Source organism: Herpailurus yagouaroundi, unplaced genomic scaffold (assembly GCF_014898765.1).
Source record: "Herpailurus yagouaroundi ecotype Mexico unplaced genomic scaffold, PumYag 186, whole genome shotgun sequence".
Lineage (NCBI taxonomy): Eukaryota > Metazoa > Chordata > Mammalia > Carnivora > Felidae > Herpailurus > Herpailurus yagouaroundi.
Genome location: NW_024412417.1, coordinates 6,414,948 through 6,436,675, shown reverse-complemented (window position 1 = coordinate 6,436,675; position 21,728 = coordinate 6,414,948). Strand labels below are relative to the sequence as shown.

At 39.1% G+C, this 21,728-nt stretch overlaps 1 protein-coding gene and 1 pseudogene across 4 annotated transcripts in view; both read left to right on the top strand.

Moving 5' to 3' along the window:
• The window catches only part of CDH17 (cadherin 17), a 76,446-nt gene that overhangs the window by 14,183 nt on the left and 40,535 nt on the right, over positions 1 to 21,728 (top strand). For all 4 annotated transcript variants that reach the window (XM_040493991.1, XM_040493989.1, XM_040493988.1 and 1 more), the window contains exons 3-5: positions 4,706 to 4,804; positions 19,502 to 19,636; positions 20,562 to 20,700. In XM_040493991.1, coding sequence (XP_040349925.1) covers positions 4,706 to 4,804; positions 19,502 to 19,636; positions 20,562 to 20,700 — 373 coding nt within the window. The remainder of the gene's footprint in view (positions 1 to 4,705; positions 4,805 to 19,501; positions 19,637 to 20,561; positions 20,701 to 21,728) is intronic.
• Positions 10,022 to 10,118, top strand: LOC121043283 (uncharacterized; annotated as a pseudogene).

The window sequence follows — 21,728 nt, the reverse complement described above, 5'->3', positions numbered from 1 at the left end:
TGGTTTGGAGTTTTCTGGTCAAAGTTGTCTTTAGCCATTTGTTGAGTCAACCCTGTTGACTAACAGGCTTCTAGAAATTAGAGCTGGATGGACTCTGGAGAGACCCAGCCCTCAATCTTGGGTAGATAGTGGGGTGTCATTGTTGTTTTACTCATGAGTCTCATAAAGGTCATACGCTTGCCCAACAGTCTGTTGTATTAGGAGGCAAGATTATGGGGAAGCATCTGCTTTCTCTTTAGAAGGAAGTTGCTAGACCCTCACATTTCAAATCTTGTTTTTTTTCTTCTGGGACCCAAAAATAGCATCAAATTCTAAGTTCCTGAGAGCCTCCTAGAGTCCTCAAAGTTCAGAATATTGACATAATGAAACAGAGCCAAACTTGTAAACCCACCAGAGCCTTCCTCCCGGGGGAGAGAAGGAAGCTGCGGTTCCAACTTTATGAGCGATGTGCCTCCTCATACACTGGGGGCTCAAAGCCAGACACAAGGGCTGCTTGGAGTATGTCAAACATCCCCTCTTAACCTGTCTCCTCTTCTTACCCTATTGAATGCCCTTTGCTATCTGTCTTATCACAGGGTGGTAGTGAAGTCAGACCTAGGTACAAAAGTGGCAGTGCCACTTACTAGTGATAGGAGCTTGGGTGAGATAGTTAAGTTTTGAACCTCAGTTTCCTGCCCCATGAAATGGGTCTTAAAAGAGTACTTGCCTTATTGGTTGTTGTGGCCATTAAATGAGCTAGTGCATTTATATAAAGCCCTTTGGTCAGTGACTGGCCCAGTCTAAGTACTAGATAAATATTGGCTATTATTATTACTACAGCATTTTAAATATTCAGTGTCTACATTCATATGGACCTTGACTTCCATGAGGAGAACTATCTTTTAGTCATCTTTGCAGCCTCAGCATGCAGCACCATGCCAGGAACAGGGTAGAAATTAAGTCCATAATCATGGACTTATATTAGGAGACAGCAAGATCTAAGACAAGATTCTATCATGATAATTTGATAATAGTGGGCTTATCTTGTCTGAGAAGGAGACATGCATTTTTTTTTTCTTGGATAAAACGTTGGATATAAGTTTTCCTTCTCTCTACTCTCAGGCCAGTGGGATTTCTACCTAGAGTAAGAAATAGTTCCCAAACCATTGCTGGCAGCAAGAGCCTTGCCCAGGAGATAGCCACATGCACAGCTGTGTCAGGTGAAGGAAGGGAGTTGCTACCATCCACCCCACCACCCCCTGTCATTTAAAAAAATTTTTTTTAATGCTTATTTATTTTATTGAAAGAAAGAGAGAGAGAACGAACAAGTGGGGGAAGAACAGAGAGAGAGAGAAAAAGAGAATCCTAAGCAGGCTTCATGTTCAGCCTGAGGTGGGGCTTGATCTCCCAACTGTGAGATCATGACCTGAGTCAAAATCAAGAATCAGACGCTTGACTGACTGAGCCCCCCAGGCGCCCCTCACCCTCAGTCATTTGCTCAGCAAGTGGCTCTCCTGTTCTCTCCTGAGCACTGGTTTCCGTCAGGGGCACGAAACATTGCCTGAGTATATTGCAAGGGCCCTGAAGAGAAAGCAAGTAAGTGACCAGGGTTTGGGAAGGGGTGTGCTGTATAGTTAGGTAGGGAAATCAAGGAGAAGCCACCTGTTTTAGAGTTTTGCCTGGGATTGTACTTCTTCTAGAAGTAAGGGGGGCTTGGCATAAATACTATGTAATTACTGCAGAGAACTCTTGCTGGGAAGTACAAGGAGGGTGGCTACACGGTAGGCAGACCTAGCAGTCCCATGTATCCTGTGCTGGTCTGGAAGGGTGTGGCGACGTGGCTCAGAGTTGGGGCTCGGTGGTGCCACAGAGCTGGCTTCATCCCACATTATCTGTGTCTCCGCTGTGGCACTTTTCTGGACATACTTTCCTGATCTTGTTGAGGAGCAGAAGAGATGATACGTGTGGAGGGTCTAGTCCCACAGCTGCTGCACAGGAAACATTTAAAAAATGACAGTTCTATTCTCTTCCCTTCCTTTTACTTCGTGCAGGATGGTAGGTGTTACCTCTCCAACTCCTGCATGAACCTTCTTTTCTTTCTCGTTTCCCCCACACCACCTTTCCCAGTTCGGGCAATGTGGCTTGATGACTCAGAACACACACACGCATTTTGAAATCTTTATAGCCCAAATAGAAATGTTAATGGGCATGTGGGAGATTTGCTGCCCTGTTACGAGAATGCAACTTTGAACCTTGCAACTGAGATATACCCTCCTGTCCCGATAGGTGAGCCAGCTTGTCCTCGCAGGAAGAACACAGCCTTGTTTGTGAGGTTTGCTCGACTAATGGGAGTTTCTTCTGGATGCCATTACTAGTGTGAGCTGCTGAAAGACTGGCCGCTTGCTGACATGAGCAGAAAGTTGATGAAGGCAGTTTGCTGTTAAATCATGATCCCACAGAAACCACTGCTCTTATCTTGTACCAACCATGGTGGTGCCTGGACATCTGCACCCAGTTCTTGTGTCCTGCCCTCCAGAGGATATGTGGAAAAGGAGTGCAGGGGAGAAAGAGCCCCCAGAGGAAGATATTCCCTTAAAGGAATTGATGAGCTAGAAGTCTATAATGTTATTGTGTCAGTTAAGGATGCTTTTAGTATAGGCAATAGAAAGTTCAACTTTGGAGTGGCTCTAGTAAGTCGAGGTTTATTTCCTCAGATAACGAGAAGCCTGAAGTGGACAGCCCAAGGCAGGTTTTGCATTTCTGTGATATTATCAGAGACTTGGGCATCATTCTCTTCGCTCCACCATTATTTGAGCTGATTTGTTCCCTTGTGGTTTCATGATGGCCACCACAGCCATAGACATGTGGTCCATGGTCTGAGCAAGAACAACGGGGAAGGGGGGTGACAATGCTGGCCACATCTGTCCTTTTTCATTGGAAAATAGAAGCTTGACCAGAAACCCTCCAGTAGACTTCACCTTTTGTTTCAGGAGCCAGAACTAAGTCACTCAGCTCCCTGCTAGCTGCAGGGGAGTCTGGGAAAGAGACCTCTTGGCTTCCCGAAAGAGAGAGGTTGGTGATGGCTGGGGGCAGCTAGTCCATGGGCCTTCCACAATCTGAGGGAGTGGAGACCAAATTCCAAAGCCCTCTGTGTTTTCATCTGACAGACAACCAGTATCAAGTTAATTGAAATTCAGTGAACCAAGGGATATAGTGGAAGGCCTTCCCCCAAACTCTCATACTGATTGTTCTTGGTTTATTCTCAGCATGTCCATCCCAAGAGTGTACTTGCTCTCCCTGAAGAAGTGGCAAACAATTCTCTTCCCCCGAGTTCTTCACACTTTCTTGACTTTACCTCTCCAGCTCCCCAACCATCAACTCCTCATATTATACTTCTGATCCTAACCTATCCCACCCATGATTTCTACACAAGTAGACCTGAAGAACCACAGAAGAAGCATTGGGTACAGGTGCTAAATCCCTCATTCCAGAGGGCGCCCTCTGTGGGTGGGTTGATGGCTGGCTGTCCCCCTGTGTGCCACCTGTCATGCTCTGTCTCACTTTAGAAGGATAGTTGTGGTGGGACATGGAGGGATGGCAGGGGTTGCCACTGGATGCTCCCCATCCTCCTGGGTTGGGAATGGTGGGAGTCATACCCTCCTGTACATCCTTGATGTCACCTGTTTTCCTGTCAGATTGTCTTGGTCCTTTTTTGTTCCTTCTGGTAGGTAGTGGGGCATAGCAGCTGCGGGCAGCCATTGCAGAGTTGCAATGGGTTAGAATCCTGCTTCCTGTCAGCACCTGGGCAAACTGCTTACCCTCTCAGCATCTTAGTCTCATTGCCCGTAGAACGGAGCTGGCAGTAATAATTTGTCCCCAGGTGGTTGTCAGGATTAACTGTTTTTAGGACTGAGTTCGGGACATAACTAATTTCTCTTCTTACTGTCCCAGCCACCACATACTGCTATTCCAGCCTGAATTTGGGTGTCTGCAGAGGTTTCTTGCCTGTCAAATTCAAGGTCTTTTGGCTTTAGAAATGTCTTAGTTACTTGAAGTAAACATTTTGGTTTTTTTTTTTTCCTGTATGAGCATGGATTGCTAATCAAACGTTAAAATAGTAAGCTTTTCTTGAAGTTACAGTTGTACCAAGTAAGCACTGTACTCAACACATCTAAATATTTTTTTCCCTTATAAATTTAGTTGTCCTTGAAGTGACCATGAACTCTAGGGTGCTGGGAATCTTCCATAAATGTCCTTCTAAATGAATAGGAGTGGAGGAAAGGTGTTTTAAGAAGCTGATTTAACACTGTGTTGTATTTAGAAGACAGAGTGGCATTGTGGGCAGATAGAAGCTTTTGTTCAGTTAGATCTTAGTGTGTGTGCCCTGACAACCACTTAAGGCATTTACTCTGGGCAAGTAGCTTCACCTCTGTGAGCCTCATTTGTAACATGGGAGTGTTAATATTCTCTCTACAGGGGGATTGCTTGAATGGTTAAAGGAGAAAAATAGCACAAGACTCATGGCAAGCCCTCTTGATATAGTGAAACTCAACAATATCAGATCTCTTTCTATCTGTTTTGACTATACTTTGCATTGTTTTGACTAGGTTAGAATGTTATGTCTTCTATATCAGTCCTAGAAGCCATAATAAAATTAGCAAGTGGCATGTATGTATTCATAATGATGGGTATGCCAATTTTCTTTTTTTATTTCCTTTTTTAACAGACGGCTGGATATGGCCAGGAGAGGAAGTTTAGTGGACCCCTGAAACCCATGACATTTTCTATTTTTGAAGGCCAAGAACCAAGTCAAGTCATATTCCAGGTAATGGCTACTCTTGATCACTGTCACCTTCATTTTACAGGCTCTCACAGTGGACTTTACTCCTTAATCTACTGTACAGCAGGAAATAAAATAGAGGCATGGCAGATCTCATTATCAAGAATGATTTCAGAAGCTAAGTTAAACAGAGAGATGGGTGGCCTCAGCATTGTAAGGGGTTGTACGTGACATTCTCATTCAGACTTCTTCAACCATGTCTGGGGGAAATGCTCCCATCCCTTGGGGTGCGCAGCTTGGTGCCTATAGGCACTGCCTCTTCCTCAGGGTTGGAAGGGAACAAGTCCCTGGAGTGGGATGGCCATCTGACTATCCATCCAATGAGCATGCTGCTTGAAGCATTTGAAGATGCAGATTCACTGGAGTAGCACTGGCATGGTGTGCTTTTCCTTACTATCTTCTCTGAACCCATCCCTGGGCCCTGGCCGGTGGGTTGGCCATGCTGGGAGGCGGTCATCTCAAGTAGTTAGATAACTGAGAAAAGCATCAGATTGAGGGTGGACTGTAGATGGAAGTAAGAGACTCCAGCTATAAAGGGGACCGAAAAAAGGCAGCAGCATGGACACCTGCCCTGTGCTGCCAGAGGAAAAAGCATGTACCGAGGACTGGCAGTATAGAGTAGGTATTCCGTGGGCATCTATTGAACTTTCTCTATTGAGCAGAATCAGGACCCCATAGAGGCAATCCCCAACTTACAAACTTCACAGACCTGGAAACTGGCTTGGTAAGATGATTCTAGTCTCTGAGTATCCCAGTCAGTGCAATCATTTCTTGGGTTGCTCCACCTCTTTTTCTGTTCTTTTTCCATTAGCCAGCCACCCTACAAAGCCCATCTCTTCTTGGCCAGAAATGATAGTCCAGTTGTCATGGCTGAATGTTTCTTACTTATGGGTGAGTGTGTTGGAGGAGAGGAGTAGGAGATGAAGGGGATTTCCTTCCTGGGATCTCAGAATCTTTGTGTTAGAAAAGACCTTGGAGACTTTTGGTACCAACCACTTGTTTTACAGATAAGGAAACTGAGGCTTAAATAAGTTATTGGCAGAGTTGAGATTAGAAAACAGATCTCCTGATACCTGTTTGGAGATGGAGATACCCTAGTCTCTCCATTTTGTATAAGTTTAAGTAAGTTAACACAACACTGAGATTAGAAAACAGGTCTCCTGATACCTGTTTGGAGATGGAGATACCATACTCTCTCCATCTTTGTATATGGAGAGAATGCAGCAAACCCAGTTATGGTAGGATGTGCTTTGAACTCTTTATTGCAATGGTGCAGAGGTGTTGCACAGATACTTTTATTTGGTACCACTGGAAATATTCTTGCCTGGAGTTTGGGAGACACAAAGCGAGCTCAGTGCCCCATGAGGCTGATCCTTGGGTTGGTAACATCTTAAAACAAAAAAGAACTAAACAGCCACAGACTTCTTTCACTGAGGATTTTCAACTAGCTCCAGTTCAGTACTCTAGGGGCTTCTAGAACATCAGATAATATAATACAAATCTAAGATAGGTCGTTTTTTTCCTTGTAATGAGATTTAGCTTACACACCATAAAACCTACCATTTAGAATGTGCAAATCATTGATTTTTACTATATCACAGAGATGTACAACCATCACCACTAATTCCAGAACATTTTCATCAGCCTCAAAATGAACCCTGTACTCATTAGTAGTCCTCATTCTCTTCTCTTCCAAGCTCCTGGCAAACACAAATCTACTTGCCGTCTCTATTTGCCTATGTAGACATTTAATATAAATAGAATCATACGTGTGGCCTTTTGCGTATGGTTTCTTTTACTTAGCATGTTTTCCAAATTTATCCATACTCTAGCAGATATTAATACTTATTCGCTTTTTATAGCTGATTAATATTCCACTGTATGGATACATACCACATTTTGAATGTCCATTTTTCAACTGATGGACATTTATGCCTATTATGAATAATGCTATTATGGACAGTCATATACAACTTTTTGTGAGGACATATATTTTCAATTTTCTTGGATATATACCTAGGAGTAGAATTGCTAGAACATAGTTAATTCAATGTTTAACTTCTGAGGAACTGTAAAACTGTTCTCAAACCAACTGAACTATTTTACGTTCTTACCAGCATTGCTTATAGGTTCTGATTTCTCCACATCCTTGCCAATGCATGTATTTATCTGTTTTTATTACAGCTATCCTCATGGGGGTGGAATGGTATTTTTTGTGGTTTGGGTTTACATTTCCATAATGACTAATGATGTTGAATATCTTCTCATGTGCTTATTGGCTGTTTGTATATCTTCTTTTTTTTTATGTTTGTTTTTTTTCTGAGAGAGAGAGAGAGAGAGAGAGAGAGAGAGAGAGAGAGAAACAGAGCATGTGTGGGGGAGGGGCAGAGAGAGAGGCAGACAGAATCCAAAGCAGGCTCTGGGCTCTAAGCTGTCAGCACAGAGCCTGATGCAGGGCTCAAACTCATAAGCCGTGAGATCATGAACTGAGCCAAAGTCGGACGCTTAACTGACTGAGCCACCCAGGCGCCCCTGTATATCTTCCTTGGAGAAATATTTTGCCTATTTTTAAACTGGGTTATCTTGTATTGTTCTAAGAGCTCTTTATATATTCTATATTACAAGTTCCTTATCAGATATATGATTTGCAAATATTTTCTCACATTCTATGGGTTATTGTCTCACTTTTTGATAGTGTCATTTGAAGCACAAAAGCCTTTCATTTGATGGGATGTTTTCCATTTATTCAGATCTTCTTTAATTTCTTTCAACCATGTTTTATAGTTTTCACTTTACCAATATTGTATTTCTTTTTTAAATTTATCTTGAAGTATGTTATTCTTTTTGCTCGTATTGTAGATGTAATTATTTTCTTAATATCATTTTCAGATTATGCTTTGCTAGCATGTAGATATACAATTGATTTTTTTATACTGATATTTTATTCTGCGACCTTATTGGACTTGTTTATTAGCTGTAATAAGTTTTTCAGATTCCGTATGATTTTCCATATATAAGATCATGCTGTCTTTGATTAGTTTTACTTCTTTCTTTCCAATCTGGATGTTTTTTAATTTCTTTTTCTTGCCTAGACCTTGAATAAAGCCTAAATAGAAGTGGCAAGATTGGGCATTTTTTTTTCTTGTTTCTAATCTTTTGGGGAAAGCTTTTAGTCTTTCATCATTAGTTATAAGGTTAGCTGTGGGTTTTTCTTAGATGGCCTTTATCAGGTTGAGGAAATTACCTTCTATTCCTGGTTTGTTGAGTATTTTTTTTTTCATGAAAGAATATTGGATTTTGTCAAATGATTTTCTGCCTCTGTTGAGATGTTAATTTGGATTTGTCCTTTATTCTATGAACATGGGGTATTAAATTAATTGATTTTCATATTTTGAACTAGTCTTATATTCTGGTATAAATTCCATTTGATCATGGTATATAATCATGTCAGAATGATACTATCCTCTTAGAATGAGTTGGGAAGTATTCCTTACTCTACTTTTGGGCTGCATTTGTGAAGATTTGGTTTTATTTTTTCTTTATGTGTTAGGTAGAATTTACCAGTGAAGTCAACTGGTCCTGGGGTTTCCTTTGTGGGAAGTTTTTTGATTACTAATTCAGTCTCTTTACTTGCTATAGGTTTATTCAGATTTCCTGTTTATTTTTTAGTCAGTTTTGATAGTTTTCATCTAAGAATTCATCCATATCACCAAGGTTGTCTAATTGATGGGTAAATAATTACTTATCATATTCTCATTAATCCTTGTTATCTCTGAAGGTTGGTAGTGATGTCTGCTTTTACATTCCTGATTTCAGTTATTTGAATCTTGTTTTTTTTTTTTTTTCTTGATAAGCCCAGCTAAAGATTTCCCAATTTTGTTGATCTTTAAAAAAAAACAAATTCCAATTTTGTTGCTTTTTTTTCTCCTTTGCTTTGGTATTCTCCATTTTATTAATTTACATTCTAAAAAAATTTTTTTTAATGCTTATTTATTTTTGAGAGAGAAATAGACAGAGGACAAGCAGGGGAGGTGAAGAGAGAGCAGGAGACACAGGATCCAAAGCAGACTCCAGGCTCTGAGCTATCAGCACAGAGCTCAACACGTGGCTCGAACCCATGAAATGTGAGATCATGACCTGAGCTAAAGTTCGATGCCCAACTGACTGAGCCACCCAGACGCCCCTCATTAATTTCCATTCTAATCTTTATTTTCTTCTGCTTACTTTGGGGTTAGTTTATTTATCTTTTCCTAGTTTCCCTTTATTCATCTTTTTCTAGTTTCTCAAAGTAAAAGATGACTGACTTGAGATCTTTCTTCTTTTATAAACATTTACAGCTAAAGATTTAGCTCAAGTACTGCTTAATCTGCATCTCATGAGGTTTGGTCTGCTGTGTCTTCATTTTAATTCATCTAGAAGTATTTTATAATTTCCTTAAAAATTTTGTTTATGTTTTTATTTTATTTTATTATTTTATTTTAGTTTATTTTTTAACTTTACATTCAAGTTAGTTATCATATAGTGCAACAATGATTTTAGGAGTAGATTCCTTAATGCCCTTTACCCATTTAGCCCATCCCCCCTCCCACAACCCCTTCAGTAATCCTTTGTTTGTTCTCCATATTTAAGAGTCTCTTATGTTTCTGTCCCCCTCTCTGTTTTTATATTATTTTTGTTTCCCTTCCCTTATGTTCATCTGTTTTGTATCTTAAAGTTCTCATATGAGTGAAGACATATGATATTTGTCTTTCTCTGACTAATTTCACTTAGCATAATACCCTCTAGTTCCATCCACGTAGTTGCAAATGGCAAGATGTCATTCTCTTTGATTGCCTAGTAATACTCCATTGTATATATATACCACATCTTCTTTATCCATTCATCCATCAATGGACATTTGGGCTCTTTCCATACTTTGGCTATTGTTGATAATGCTGCTGTAAACATTGGGGTGCCTGTGTCCCTTTGAAATAGCACACCTGTATACCTTGGATAAATACGTAGTAGTGCAATGGCTGGGTTGGGGGGTATTTATAATTTCCTTTTTGATTTCCTCTTTGACCTGTTGGTTATAGGGTGTGTTATTTCCACATATTTGTGATTTCCCCAAATTTCCTACTGTTTGGTTTCTAATTTTCTTCTGTTGTGGTCAGAGAATATATTTTGTATGATTTCAGTGTTTAAAAATGTATTGAGATGTGGTTGCTTCAGCAGCACATATACTAAAATTGGAACGATACAGAGAAGATTGGCCCCTGCACAAGATGGCATGCAAATCCACAAAGCGTTCCATACTTAAAAATAAAAAAATAAAAATGTATTGAGACTTGTTTCATGGCCTAACATATGATCTATCCTGGAGAATTTCCATGTGCATTTGAGAAGAATGTGTATTAGGGTTTTGTTGGATGGAGTGTATTTTGAGTGTATTTTGGGGTCTGTCGGTAGGTGATCTTTGTCTGTAATTATTATAGTTTCTTGATGGATTGGCCCTTTATAGAATGTTCTCCTTTGTCTCAACTAACAATTTATGTTTTAAAGTCTGTTTTTCTTCTAAAAGCAGTCAGGCTTAATTTCACTCTCATTTAGAAATGTAGTTTTGTTGGATATACAATTTTTAATTGGCAGGTTTTTTTCTTTCAGCATAGTCTCCATGAGAAACCAGGTGTTCATTTCATTGAGGATGCCCTTATGTAATGAGTTTTTGCATTTTCAGCATTCTCCCTTTGTCTTTCACATGTTTGATGAGGTGTCTAATTTTGAGTCTCTTTGAGTTTGCTGTAGTTGGATTTAATCCAACTTCGTGGATGTATCATATTTTTCTTGAACTTGGGAGGCTTTTGGTCATTCTTTCTTCAAATAATCTTTTGGCCTCTTTTGTTCTTTCGTTTCCTTTTTTGACTTTCACTATGCATGTGTTTGCTTGATGGTTCTTCATTGGTCTCTAGGATTCTGTTAATATTTCTTCATTCTTTTTTTTCTCTCTGTTCTTCACAGTAGATAATCTTAATTGATCGAATATCAAGTTCACTTATTTTTTCTTCTGCTATGTCAGATCTACTGTTGAACTTTCTATGAATTTTTTATTTCAGTTCTTATACTTGTCAACTCCAGAATTCCTATTTTTAAAAAATAATTTCTATGGGGTGCCTGGGTGGCTCAGTCAGTTAAGCATCTGACTTCAGCTCAGGTCATGATCTCACAGTCCGTGAGTTTGAGTCCCACATCGGGCTCTGTGCTGACAGCTTGGAGCCTGGAGCCTGCTTTGGATTCTGTGTCTCCCTCTCTCTCTGCCCCTCCCCTGCTCATGCTCTGTCTCTCTCTGTCTCAAAAATAAATAAAACATTAAAAAAATTTTTAAAAAATAATCTCTATGTCTTTACTGATATTCTCTCTTTGGTGAAATATCATTTTAATACTTCCCTTCAGTTCTTTAGAAATAGTTTTATTGGGGCGCCTGGGTGGCGCAGTCGGTTAAGCGTCCGACTTTAGCCAGGTCACGATCTCGCGGTCCATGAGTTCGAGCCCCGCGTCGGGCTCTGGGCTGATGGCTCAGAGCCTGGAGCCTGTTTCCGATTCTGTGTCTCCCTCTCTCTCTGCCCCTCCCCCGTTCATGCTCTGTCCCAAAAATAAATAAACGTTGAAAAAAAAAATTAAAAAAAAAAAAAAAGAAATAGTTTTATTTAGTTTTTGAGCCTATTTAAAATAATTTAAAATCTTTATCTAGTAAATGTAACATCTAACCTTCCTCAGAGGCTATTTCTACTGACTGCTTCTTTTCCTGTATATGGGCCTCACATTCTTTTTATTAGCATGTCTCATAATCATTTGTTGAAAATTAGACATTTTGTTTTTATTTATTTATTTATTTATTTATTTATTTATTTATTTATTTATAAACATTTATTTATTTTTGAGACAGAGAGAGACAGAGCATGAACAGGGGAGGGACAGAAAGAGAGGGAGACACAGAATCTGAAACAGGCTCCAGGCTCTGAGCTGTCAGCACAGAGCCCGACGCGGGGCTCGAACTCACGGACCGTGAGATCGTGACCTGAGCCGAAGTCGGCTGCTTAACTGGCTGAGTCACCCTGGCGCCCTGAAAATTAGACATTTTAAAGAATATGATATGGAAATTCTAGAAATCGTATATCCTCCTCTTTCCAGTGTTTGTTGCTGTTTGTTTGTTTAATGACTTTCCTGAATTAATTTTGTAAAGTGTATATTTTTTGTCATGTGTGGCCATTGATATCACCAAGTGATTGAACTGAGATTTCATTTGCCAGGGAGTTCTGTGTGCATGTTGGACACACCTTCAAGAATGTGGTAAACAGTTTACAACTCTGCCTTAGCCTTCACTTTTTGCTTGCACAAAGCCTCAAGGTCAGCCAGAGGTGAGATATTAGGGCCTTCTCAGGTCTTTCTTGAGTAGGTACACAGCCCTACTTGTGAATGTGGCTTTCTACACTCCCAGGAATATATGGAAGATTTTCAATGCCCCCTAGGGTCATCTTATTTCCCAGATTAACCTTTTAAGTATTTTGGTCAGCTTCTTGTTTATATTAACTATTATCACTGCCTCAGGTAGCTGCAAAGTTGAATAATTGCTGATAATTATTTTTGACAAATTCCCCAAGAGAAAAATTGTTTGCAGTGAGTGAACTCCCAAATAACTCACACTATATTTCCAGGAAACTTCCAGATAGGTCAGATAACATCATTTCTCTGGGGGTGGGGCTTTTGGGAAACTCCAAACCCTTTCTCCCTTCTCCATGGTACTGTGGTTGTGAGGCTGTTGGTTTTCAAGACTACTGTATGTCTTTTTTTTTTAATTTTATTTTTTTTTAATTTACATCCAAATTAGTTAGCATATAGTGCAACAATGATTTCAGGAGTAGATTCCTTAGTGCCCCTTACCCATTTAACCCATCCCCCCTCCCACAACCCCTCCAGTAACCCTCAGTTTGTTCTCCATATTTATGAGTCTCTTCTGTTTTGTCCCCCTCCCTGTTTTTCTTGAATAAGGGACAATGGAATTTGGGCAATTCAATGTAATCACAAAGCTTGGTTCTTATTGACAGTAATTTTCTTAAATAAACACTCCTTGGATTTTGCAAGTTTTTGGTTAATTTCCAAGGTTCTGATAAAGTTTATATTTATTTACATTTTTTTTCCAGTTTCTCATTGCTTTTATGGAGGAAAAGTTTTGTTTTTTTCCAGATCATTACTCTACCTTTCCCATTGACATCTAAGACTTTTCCTTAAAACACAAAATAGTAACACTTTCATTTAGTAGATAAATAGCATAATATCAACAAGCAAACATTCACAAAAAAGTATTCACCCACAGTTCTACCCATTTAACACATCAAATATATATTTTTTCCATTTCTTGCCCAGTGACATGAATACTTTTGGTACTATTACAACCATAGTCTAGATTTACTCTTATATTCTCCTTTTGTTATTTTTCATAAATCCACTTTTTTCTTGTGCTGCTTCATACTTTATAGAATGAACATTTTAATTATTAACATTCTATCAACTTTATTATGTACAGTAGTAATTTTATCATGTTTAGTTTTTGATCATTTAGGAGTTTTCAACTTCCCAATATTGTAAATAAGGCTACTTATACTATAAACATGTAGCTTACTGTTTAAAAAATATTTCTTTAGGATAAATTCTGTTTGGTGATGTTTTCTATCAAAGGCTACATTTTATGCCTCAAATTATTTTCAAAAAGATTGTGCTAACTTAAATTTCCACCAATAATATATGTGTTTCTTTACATCCTTTACAACATTGGCCGTTATTAGTTTTTAATGTTAATAAATAATATAAAAATGTATTAAAATTATTAATGAGGTTGAACAAACTTTTGTTTGCTTCATTTTATGTGAGTTTTCTTTTTTTTTAATTTTATTTAAATCCAAGTTAGTTAATATATAGTGTAATAATGGTTTCAGGAGTAGAATTTAGTGATTCATCACTTACATTTAGCAACCTGTGCTCATCCCATCAGGTGCCTTCCTTAATGCCTGTCACCCATTTAGTCCATGCCACAACCCAACACCCCTCCAGCAAACCTCAGTTTGTTTTCTGTATTTAAGAGCTCCTTCTATGTTTTTATCTTATTCTTCCTTTTCTTGCACTATGTTCATCTGTTTTGTTTCTTAAATTTTATACAGGAGTGAAATCATAGGATGCATCTTTCTCTGACTTATTTTGCTTAGCATAAGACATTCTACTTTGATCCACATTGTTGAAAATGGCAAGATTTCATTCTTTTTGATCCTTGAGTAATATTCCATTGTGTGTGTGTGTGTGTGTGTGTGTGTGTGTGTGTGTATCTTTATCCATTTATCAGTCAATGGACATTTTGGCTCTTTCCATAATTTGGCTATTGTTGATAGCACTGCTCTACACATTGGGGTGCATGTGCCCCTTTGAATCAGCATTTTTGTATCCTTTGGATAAATACCTAGTAGTACAATTACTGGGTTGTAGGTTAACTCTATTTTTAACTTTTTGAGGAACCTCCATACTGTTTTCCAGAGTGGTCGTACCTGTTTGCATTCCCAGCAGCAGTGCAAAAGTGTTCCCTTTTCTCCGCATACTCACCAATATCTGTTGTTTCCTGTGTTGTTAATTTTAGCCATCTGACAGGTGTGAGGTGGTATCTCAATTGTGGTTTTGATTTGTATTTCCCTGATGATGAATGATGTTGAGCATCTTTTCATGTGTTTGTTGGCCATCTGGATGTCTTCTTTGGAAAACTGTTCATGTCTTCTGCCCATGTTTTCACTGGATTATGTGTTTTTTGGATGTTGAGTTTGATAAGTTCTTTATGGATTTTGGATACTAATCCTTTATCTGATATGTCATTTGCAAATATCTTCTCCCATTCTGTCGGTTGCCTTTTAGTTTTGTTGATTGTTTCCTTCACCTTGCAGAAGCTTTTTATCTTGATGAGGTCTCAGTAGTTCATTTTTGCTTTTGTTTCCCTTGCCTCGGGAGACATGTCTAGTAAGAAGTTGCTGTAACCAAGGTCAAAGAGCTTGCTGCTGGTTTTCTCCTCCAGGATTTTGGTGGCTTCCTGTCTTGCATTCAGGTCTTTCATCCATTTTGAGTTTATTTTGTGTATGGTGTAAGAAAGTGGTCCGGGTTCATTTTTCTGTATGTTGCTGTCCAGTTCTCCCAACACCATTTGCTGGAGAGACTGTCTTTATTCCATTGGATATTCTTCCCTGCTTTGTCAGAGGAGTTGGCTATAGATTTGTGGGTCCTTTTATGGCTTCTGTATTCTATTACTTTGATCTATGTGTCTGTTTTTGTGCCAGTACCACACTGTCTTGATGATTACAGCTTTGTACTACAGTTTGAAGTCTGGAACTGTGATGCTGCCAGCTTTGGTTTTCTTTTTCAACATTACTTTTGCTATTTGGGGTGTTTTCTGGTTCCTTACAAATTTTAGAATGGTTTGTTCTAGCTCTGTTAAGAATGTTAGTGTTATTTTGACAGGGATTTCATTGAATGTGTGATTGCTTTGGGTGGTATCAACATTTTAACAATATTTGTTCTTTTGATCCATGAGCATGGAATGTTTTTCCATTTCTTTGTGTCTTCTTTATTTCTTTCATAAGCTTTCTATAGTTTTCAGTGTATAGTTCTTTTATCTCTTTGGTTAGGTTTATTCCTGAGTATTTTATGGTTTTAGGTGCAATTGTAAATGGGATGGATTCCTTGATTTCTCTTTCTGCTGCTTCATTATTGGTGTGTGGAAATGCAACTGATTTCTGTACATTGATTTTATATCCTGCAGCTTTGCTGAACTCATGGATCAGTTCTAGCAGCTTTGGGCAGAGCCTTTCAGGTTTTCCATGTAGTGTATCATCATATCATCTGCGAAGAGTGAAAGTTTGACTTCTTCCTTGCCAATTTGGATAATGCCTTTTATTTCTTTATGTTGTTTGATTTACTGAGGCTAGAACGTCCAACACTATGTTGAATAACAGTGGTAATAGTGGACACCCTTTTCATGTTCCTGACCTTAAGGGGAAAGCTCTCAGTTTTTCCCCATTGAGGATAATATTAGCTGTGGGTTTTCATATATGGCCTTTGTGATCTTGAGGTGTGTTCCTTCTACCCTGACTTTCTTGAGGGTTTTTATCAAGAAAGGATGCTATATTTTGTCAAATGCTTTTTCTGCATCTATTGAGAGGATCATGTGGTTCTTACCCTTTCTTTTATTAATGTGATGTATCATGTTAATTGATTTGTGGATATTGAACCACCACCACAGCCAAGGAATAAATCCCACTTGATCATGGTGAATAATGCTTTTAATGTGTTGTTGGATTTGGTGGGCTAGTATCATGTTGAGAATTTTTGCATCCATGTTCATCAGGGAGATTGGTCTGTAATTCTTCTTTTTAGTGGGGTCTTTGTCGGGTTTTGGAATACCAAGGTAATGCTGTCCTCATAGAATGAGTTTGGAAGTTTTCCTTCCATTTCTTTTCTTTTTTTTTCTTTCTTTCTTTTCTTTTTTTTTTAGAATAGCTTCAAAAGAATAGGTATTAACTCTTCCTTGAATGTTTGGTAGAATTCCCCTGGGAAGTCATCCAGCCCTGGACTCTTGTTTGTTGGGAGATTTTTAATTACTGATTCAGTTGGTTTACTGATTATGGGTCTGTTCAAATTTTCTTTAAATTTTTTTTAATGTTTATTTATTTTTGAGAGAAAGAGAGATAGAGAGGGAGACAGAGGATCTGAAGCAGGCTCTGTGCTGACAGCAGACAGCCTGATGCTGGGCTCGAACTCACAAACCATGAGATCATGACAGGTGCCAAAGTTAGGCGCTTAACTGACTGAGTCACCTAAGTGCCCCCTCAAATTTTCTACTTCTTCCTGTTTCAGTTTTGGTAGTTTATGTTTCTAGGAATATGTCCATTTCTTCCATATTGACAATTTGTTGGCATATTAATTGCTCATAATGTTCTTTTTTATTGTTTGTATTTCTACAGTGTTGATTGTAATCTTTCCTCTTTCATTCATTATTTGGGTCCTTTTTCTTTTTGATAAATCTGGCTAGAGGTTTATCAATTCTGTTAATTTTTTCAAGGAAACAGCTCCTAGTTTTGTTGATCTGTTCTATTGTTTTTTCGATTTCCATATCATTGATTTCTGCTCTAATCTTTATTATTTCCCTTCTTCTGCTGATTTTGGGCTTCATTTGCTATTTTTTTCCCAGATCTTTCAGTTGTGTGGCTAGGTTGTGTTTTTGAGACCTTTCTTCCTTCTTTTTTTTTTTTTTAAATTTTTTTTTTCAACGTTTTTTATTTATTTTTGGGACAGAGAGAGACAGAGGGGCAGAGAGAGAGGGAGACACAGAATCGGAAACAGGCTCCAGGCTCCGAGCCATCAGCCCAGAGCCTGACGCGGGGCTCGAACTCACGGACCGCGAGATCGTGACCTGGCTGAAGTCGGACGCTTAACCGACTGTGCCACCCAGGCGCCCCCTTTCTTCCTTCTTTAGGAAGGCCTGGATTGCTATGTACTTCCTCCTTAGACTGCCTTTGCTGCTTCCAGAGGTTTTGGACTGTTGTGTTTTCGTTTTCATTGGCTTCCATATACTTTTTAATTTCCTTTTTAATTTCTTGGTTAAGCCATTCATTCTTTAGTAGGATGTTCTTTAACCTCTAAGAATTTGTGGTCTTTCCAAATTTTTTCTTGTGATTGATTTCAAGTTTCATAGTTTTGTGGTCTGAAAATATGCATGATATGATATTGATCTTTCTGTACTTGTTGAGGGCTGATTTGTGACCTAGTATGTGATCTATTCTGATCTATTCTGGAGAGTATTCCATGTGTACTGGGAAGAAAGTGAATTCTACTTTAGGATGAAATGTTCTGAATATATCTATTAAGTCCATCAGGTGCAGTGTGTCATTAAAAGCCATTGTTTCCTTGTTGATTTTTCTGCTTAGATGATCTGTCCATTGCTGTAAGTGGGATGTTAAAGTCCCCTACTGTTATGGTATTATTATCAATGAGTTTCTTTCTGTTTGCGCTAATTAATTTATATATTTGGGTGTTCCAAGTTGGGGTCATATATATTTCCGATTGTTAGATCTTCTTGGTGGATAGACCCCTTAATTATGACATAATACACTTCATCTCTTGTTACAGGCTTTGTTTTAATATCTAGTTTGTCTGATGAAATATGGCTACTCTGGCTTTCCTTTGAAATCCATTATATTATACGTGAATTTTCAATTTTTTTTAATTTAATTCTTTAAAAAAATTTTTATTTATTTATTTTTTTTAATGTTTATTTATTTTTGAGACAGAGAGAGACAGAGCATGCGCTGAGCATGGGAGGGGCAGAGAGAGAGGGAGACACAGAATCGGAAGCAGGCTCCAGGCTCTGAGCTGCCAGCACAGTCTGATGTGGGGCTCAAACCCATGAATCATAAGATCATGACCTGAACCAAAGTTGGACTCCTAACTGACTGAGCAACCCAGGGATCCCATGAAATTTCTATTCTTGTGGTCCTAAAAGTGCTATAACTATTCCATGAATAATTACTGATATTTTCTTCACTTCTGAAAAATCAATTAAGATTGTCATATAGAAATTTATCAAGTTGAAGCCACTTTTAAATTGCTTTCTTAACATTAAAATGTCTCTTAACCTTTGTCATAATGTTTAGAAGAACCAAATGACATCTTTTTTTAATCTTAGAAATCACGTTATCCCTTTTAATGTTTCTTTTCTTTTTTTAGTATAATTTATCGCCAAATTGGCTAACATACAGTGTGTGCAGTGTGCTCTTGGTTTTGGGGGTAGATTCCCGTGGTTCATCGCTTACATACAACACCCAGTGTTCATCCCAACAAGTGCTCTCCTCAATGCCCATCACCCATTTAGAAGCCGATAATGTTAGGGCACCTGGGTGGCTCAGTTGGTTAAGTGTCTGACTTTGGCTCAGGTCATGATCTCACAGTTTGTGGGTTCGAGCCCTGTGTCAGGCTCTGCACTGGTGGTGAAAAGTCTGCTTGGGATTTTCTCTCTCTCCCTCTCTCTGCCCCTTACCCACTTGTGCTCTCTCTCCCTCTCAAAAAAATGAATAAACTTTAAAAAAAAAAGAAGCTGGTAATGTTATAGCTTTCAGATATTCTCAGAAAAATCTCATCTAACTACAGCCACAATTTAAAGCATCAATTTGCTTTTATCAATGTGTTAAATTATATTATACATTGTTTCTTGAGGAAATGTATTTTAAAAGATAAATAGTTAATATTCAAGCGGACATTTATTTATTTATTTATTTATTTTAATGTTTATTTATTATTGAGAGAGAGAGAGAGAGAAACAGAGTGTAAGCCAGGAAGGCACAGAGAGTGAGGGAGACACGGAATTGGAAGCAGGCTCTAGGCTCGGAGCTCTCAGCACAGAACCTAACATGGGGCTCAAACCCATGAACCACAAGTTCATGACTTGATCCCAAGTTTGATGCCTAACCAACTGAGCCACCCAGAGCAAACTTTTAGAATGCACCACTTTACAAGCTCAGATCTTGTTTAGTGATTGTACAAATGAAAACGTTACCTTTTCTACAAGTTCTACAACATTGTTTTTTCCTTACAACCTAATCTGATTTTTGCTTTCTTCCCCAGTTTAAGGCCAGTCCTCCTGCTGTGACTTTCAAACTAACTGGAGAGACAGATGGCATATTTCAGATACAACCAGATGGACTTTTGTATCATAACAAAGCCCTGGATAGAGAAACAAGAGCTGCTCACAAACTCCAGGTGAATTGAAACCAGACAAAGGAAGCTAACTCCAACCTCTCTGAACATCTTTTATCTTAGAAGAATCACTGGCACCTGCATTTCTTTCACAGAATCCTGTTACGGCTCTCTTGACATTAATGTCATGCTTTGCAAACCTCATTTGTCAATTTTTTACCAACTACAAAGGGATACCCCTTTGGGTGTGGCAAAGATACCCTTTTCTTCAGGCTTTTTAACCAGAGTAACCCAATTTAAATTGCCAAGGCCCTCAGAAAGCATTGCTTGCCCAAGCATGGCCATGCTCAAGTACCTGGATCAAAACCAAGCCAACCCTTCTCTGATATTCCACTGGTATCTTCCTTTGGTTGTTGTGTGGGTTCTGGATCCACAGAGAAGGCAGCATCAGTGCTAGGACAGACCTCCTGTGGGCCTTGCAAGAAGCAGAAGTAACCAGTGGTCAGAGGATGACTAAAGATAACTTCTCCCTCTTTGTCCTCCTTAGTTTTTCATGGTTTGAAGCTGAATACATGGGGATGGCAGAGAGCTAATTGTAGGAAAAAAAAGAACAAGCAAAAGCTTCCTGTCTGGTAACTTCTATTGGCTTTGCAGGTTGACCACTAAAATGCTCTGTAAGAGGACATGGCACTTCCACAGCCTTAAGGGTCAAAGTGTTCTTATCTAACTGACTCCAACTATTTAGAAAAGAAGCACGTCCAGTGTCCAGTATACCCTACTGCTGGAAGAACAAAGTCATGATTAGCCAGATTTAACTGATAGGGTCCCTGTTTTAGTACCTCCCAATATAGGGCTTTTATGGGTGTCTTTCACCCCTATAGTCACAAGGCTATTGGATCTTTGACCTCCAATTTCCTTCAACTGACTTTTGAGTGTGTGTATGAAGTTCAGACTCATCACGGTGGTTTCCTTTTCCTTTCTACATCAGGTCTCCACCCTGGATGCTTATGGAGCCACAGTGGAGGGCCCAGTTCCCATCACCATAGAAGTGAAGGACATCAATGACAATCGACCCACGTTTCTCCAGCCAAACTATGAAGGCTCAGTAAGACAGAATTCTCGTCCAGGTAAAAGGCAGGAGTCTGGAGATATTTATGGAAAGGTAGAAGAATACCAGGCAGAAGGAGCAGATTTGCATGGCTAACAGCTGCGGCTATCACTCATTAAGCACTTCCTGTCATATTTAAATTTCACAACAGTCATCTAGGAGTTAGTTTATTATCTCCATTGCTCTAAGACATGGTTTCTCAGCTTCGGCACTACTGACATCTTGGACCTGATAATTCTCTTTTTGTCAGAGGCTGTTCTGTGCATGTTAGGATGTTTAGCAGCATCCCTGCCATCTACTCACCAGATGCTGTTAGCAACCCCTGTCCCCAAGCTGTGACAATAAAGATGCCTTCAGACATTGCCAAATGTCACCTGGGGGACAAAATCTCTCCAGTTGAGAACTATGATTCTAGAATGAGCTTTAGAACACCTTAGAGCTGGGAGCACCTGGGTGACTCAGTTGGTTGAGCATCTGACTCCTGGTTTTGGCTCGGGTCATGAGTTCATGGTTCGTGGGTTCAAGCCCCATGTTGGGTTCTGCACTGGCAGTGCAGGAGCCTGCTTGGTACTCTCTCTCTGCCCCTTTCTGTCTACCCCTCCCCCACTTGCTCTCTGTCTGTCTGTCTCTCTCTCAAAATAAATAAATAAACAAACAAACAAACAAACAAACAAACAAACAAAAAACTATATAAAAAAAAGAATACCTTAGAGCTCTAAGACACTCAAGAATACTCTAGGGAAGTGAGCTCAGTCTCTTACATTCTCCCAGAAATCTACACGCTTATGGTCACTACTGGCTCCCAGTTCTTTTTCTTCTCTTACTTGCAACTCCTGCTTACAGTCCATCCCTTCACTATGCTTCTACCCTTCATTTACGTTAAAGCCCCTCATCAAGGCATTATTGAAGATTTGGGGAGATGAAGGAGCATTATATCATAATATGAATATGAAGAAAACAAATGTGAATATTAGACTTCTGAGTTTTCATAAAGACTCTTGGCCATTTCCACCAACTCAATGTCAAGTTTCCCTCTGTGTTACTTAA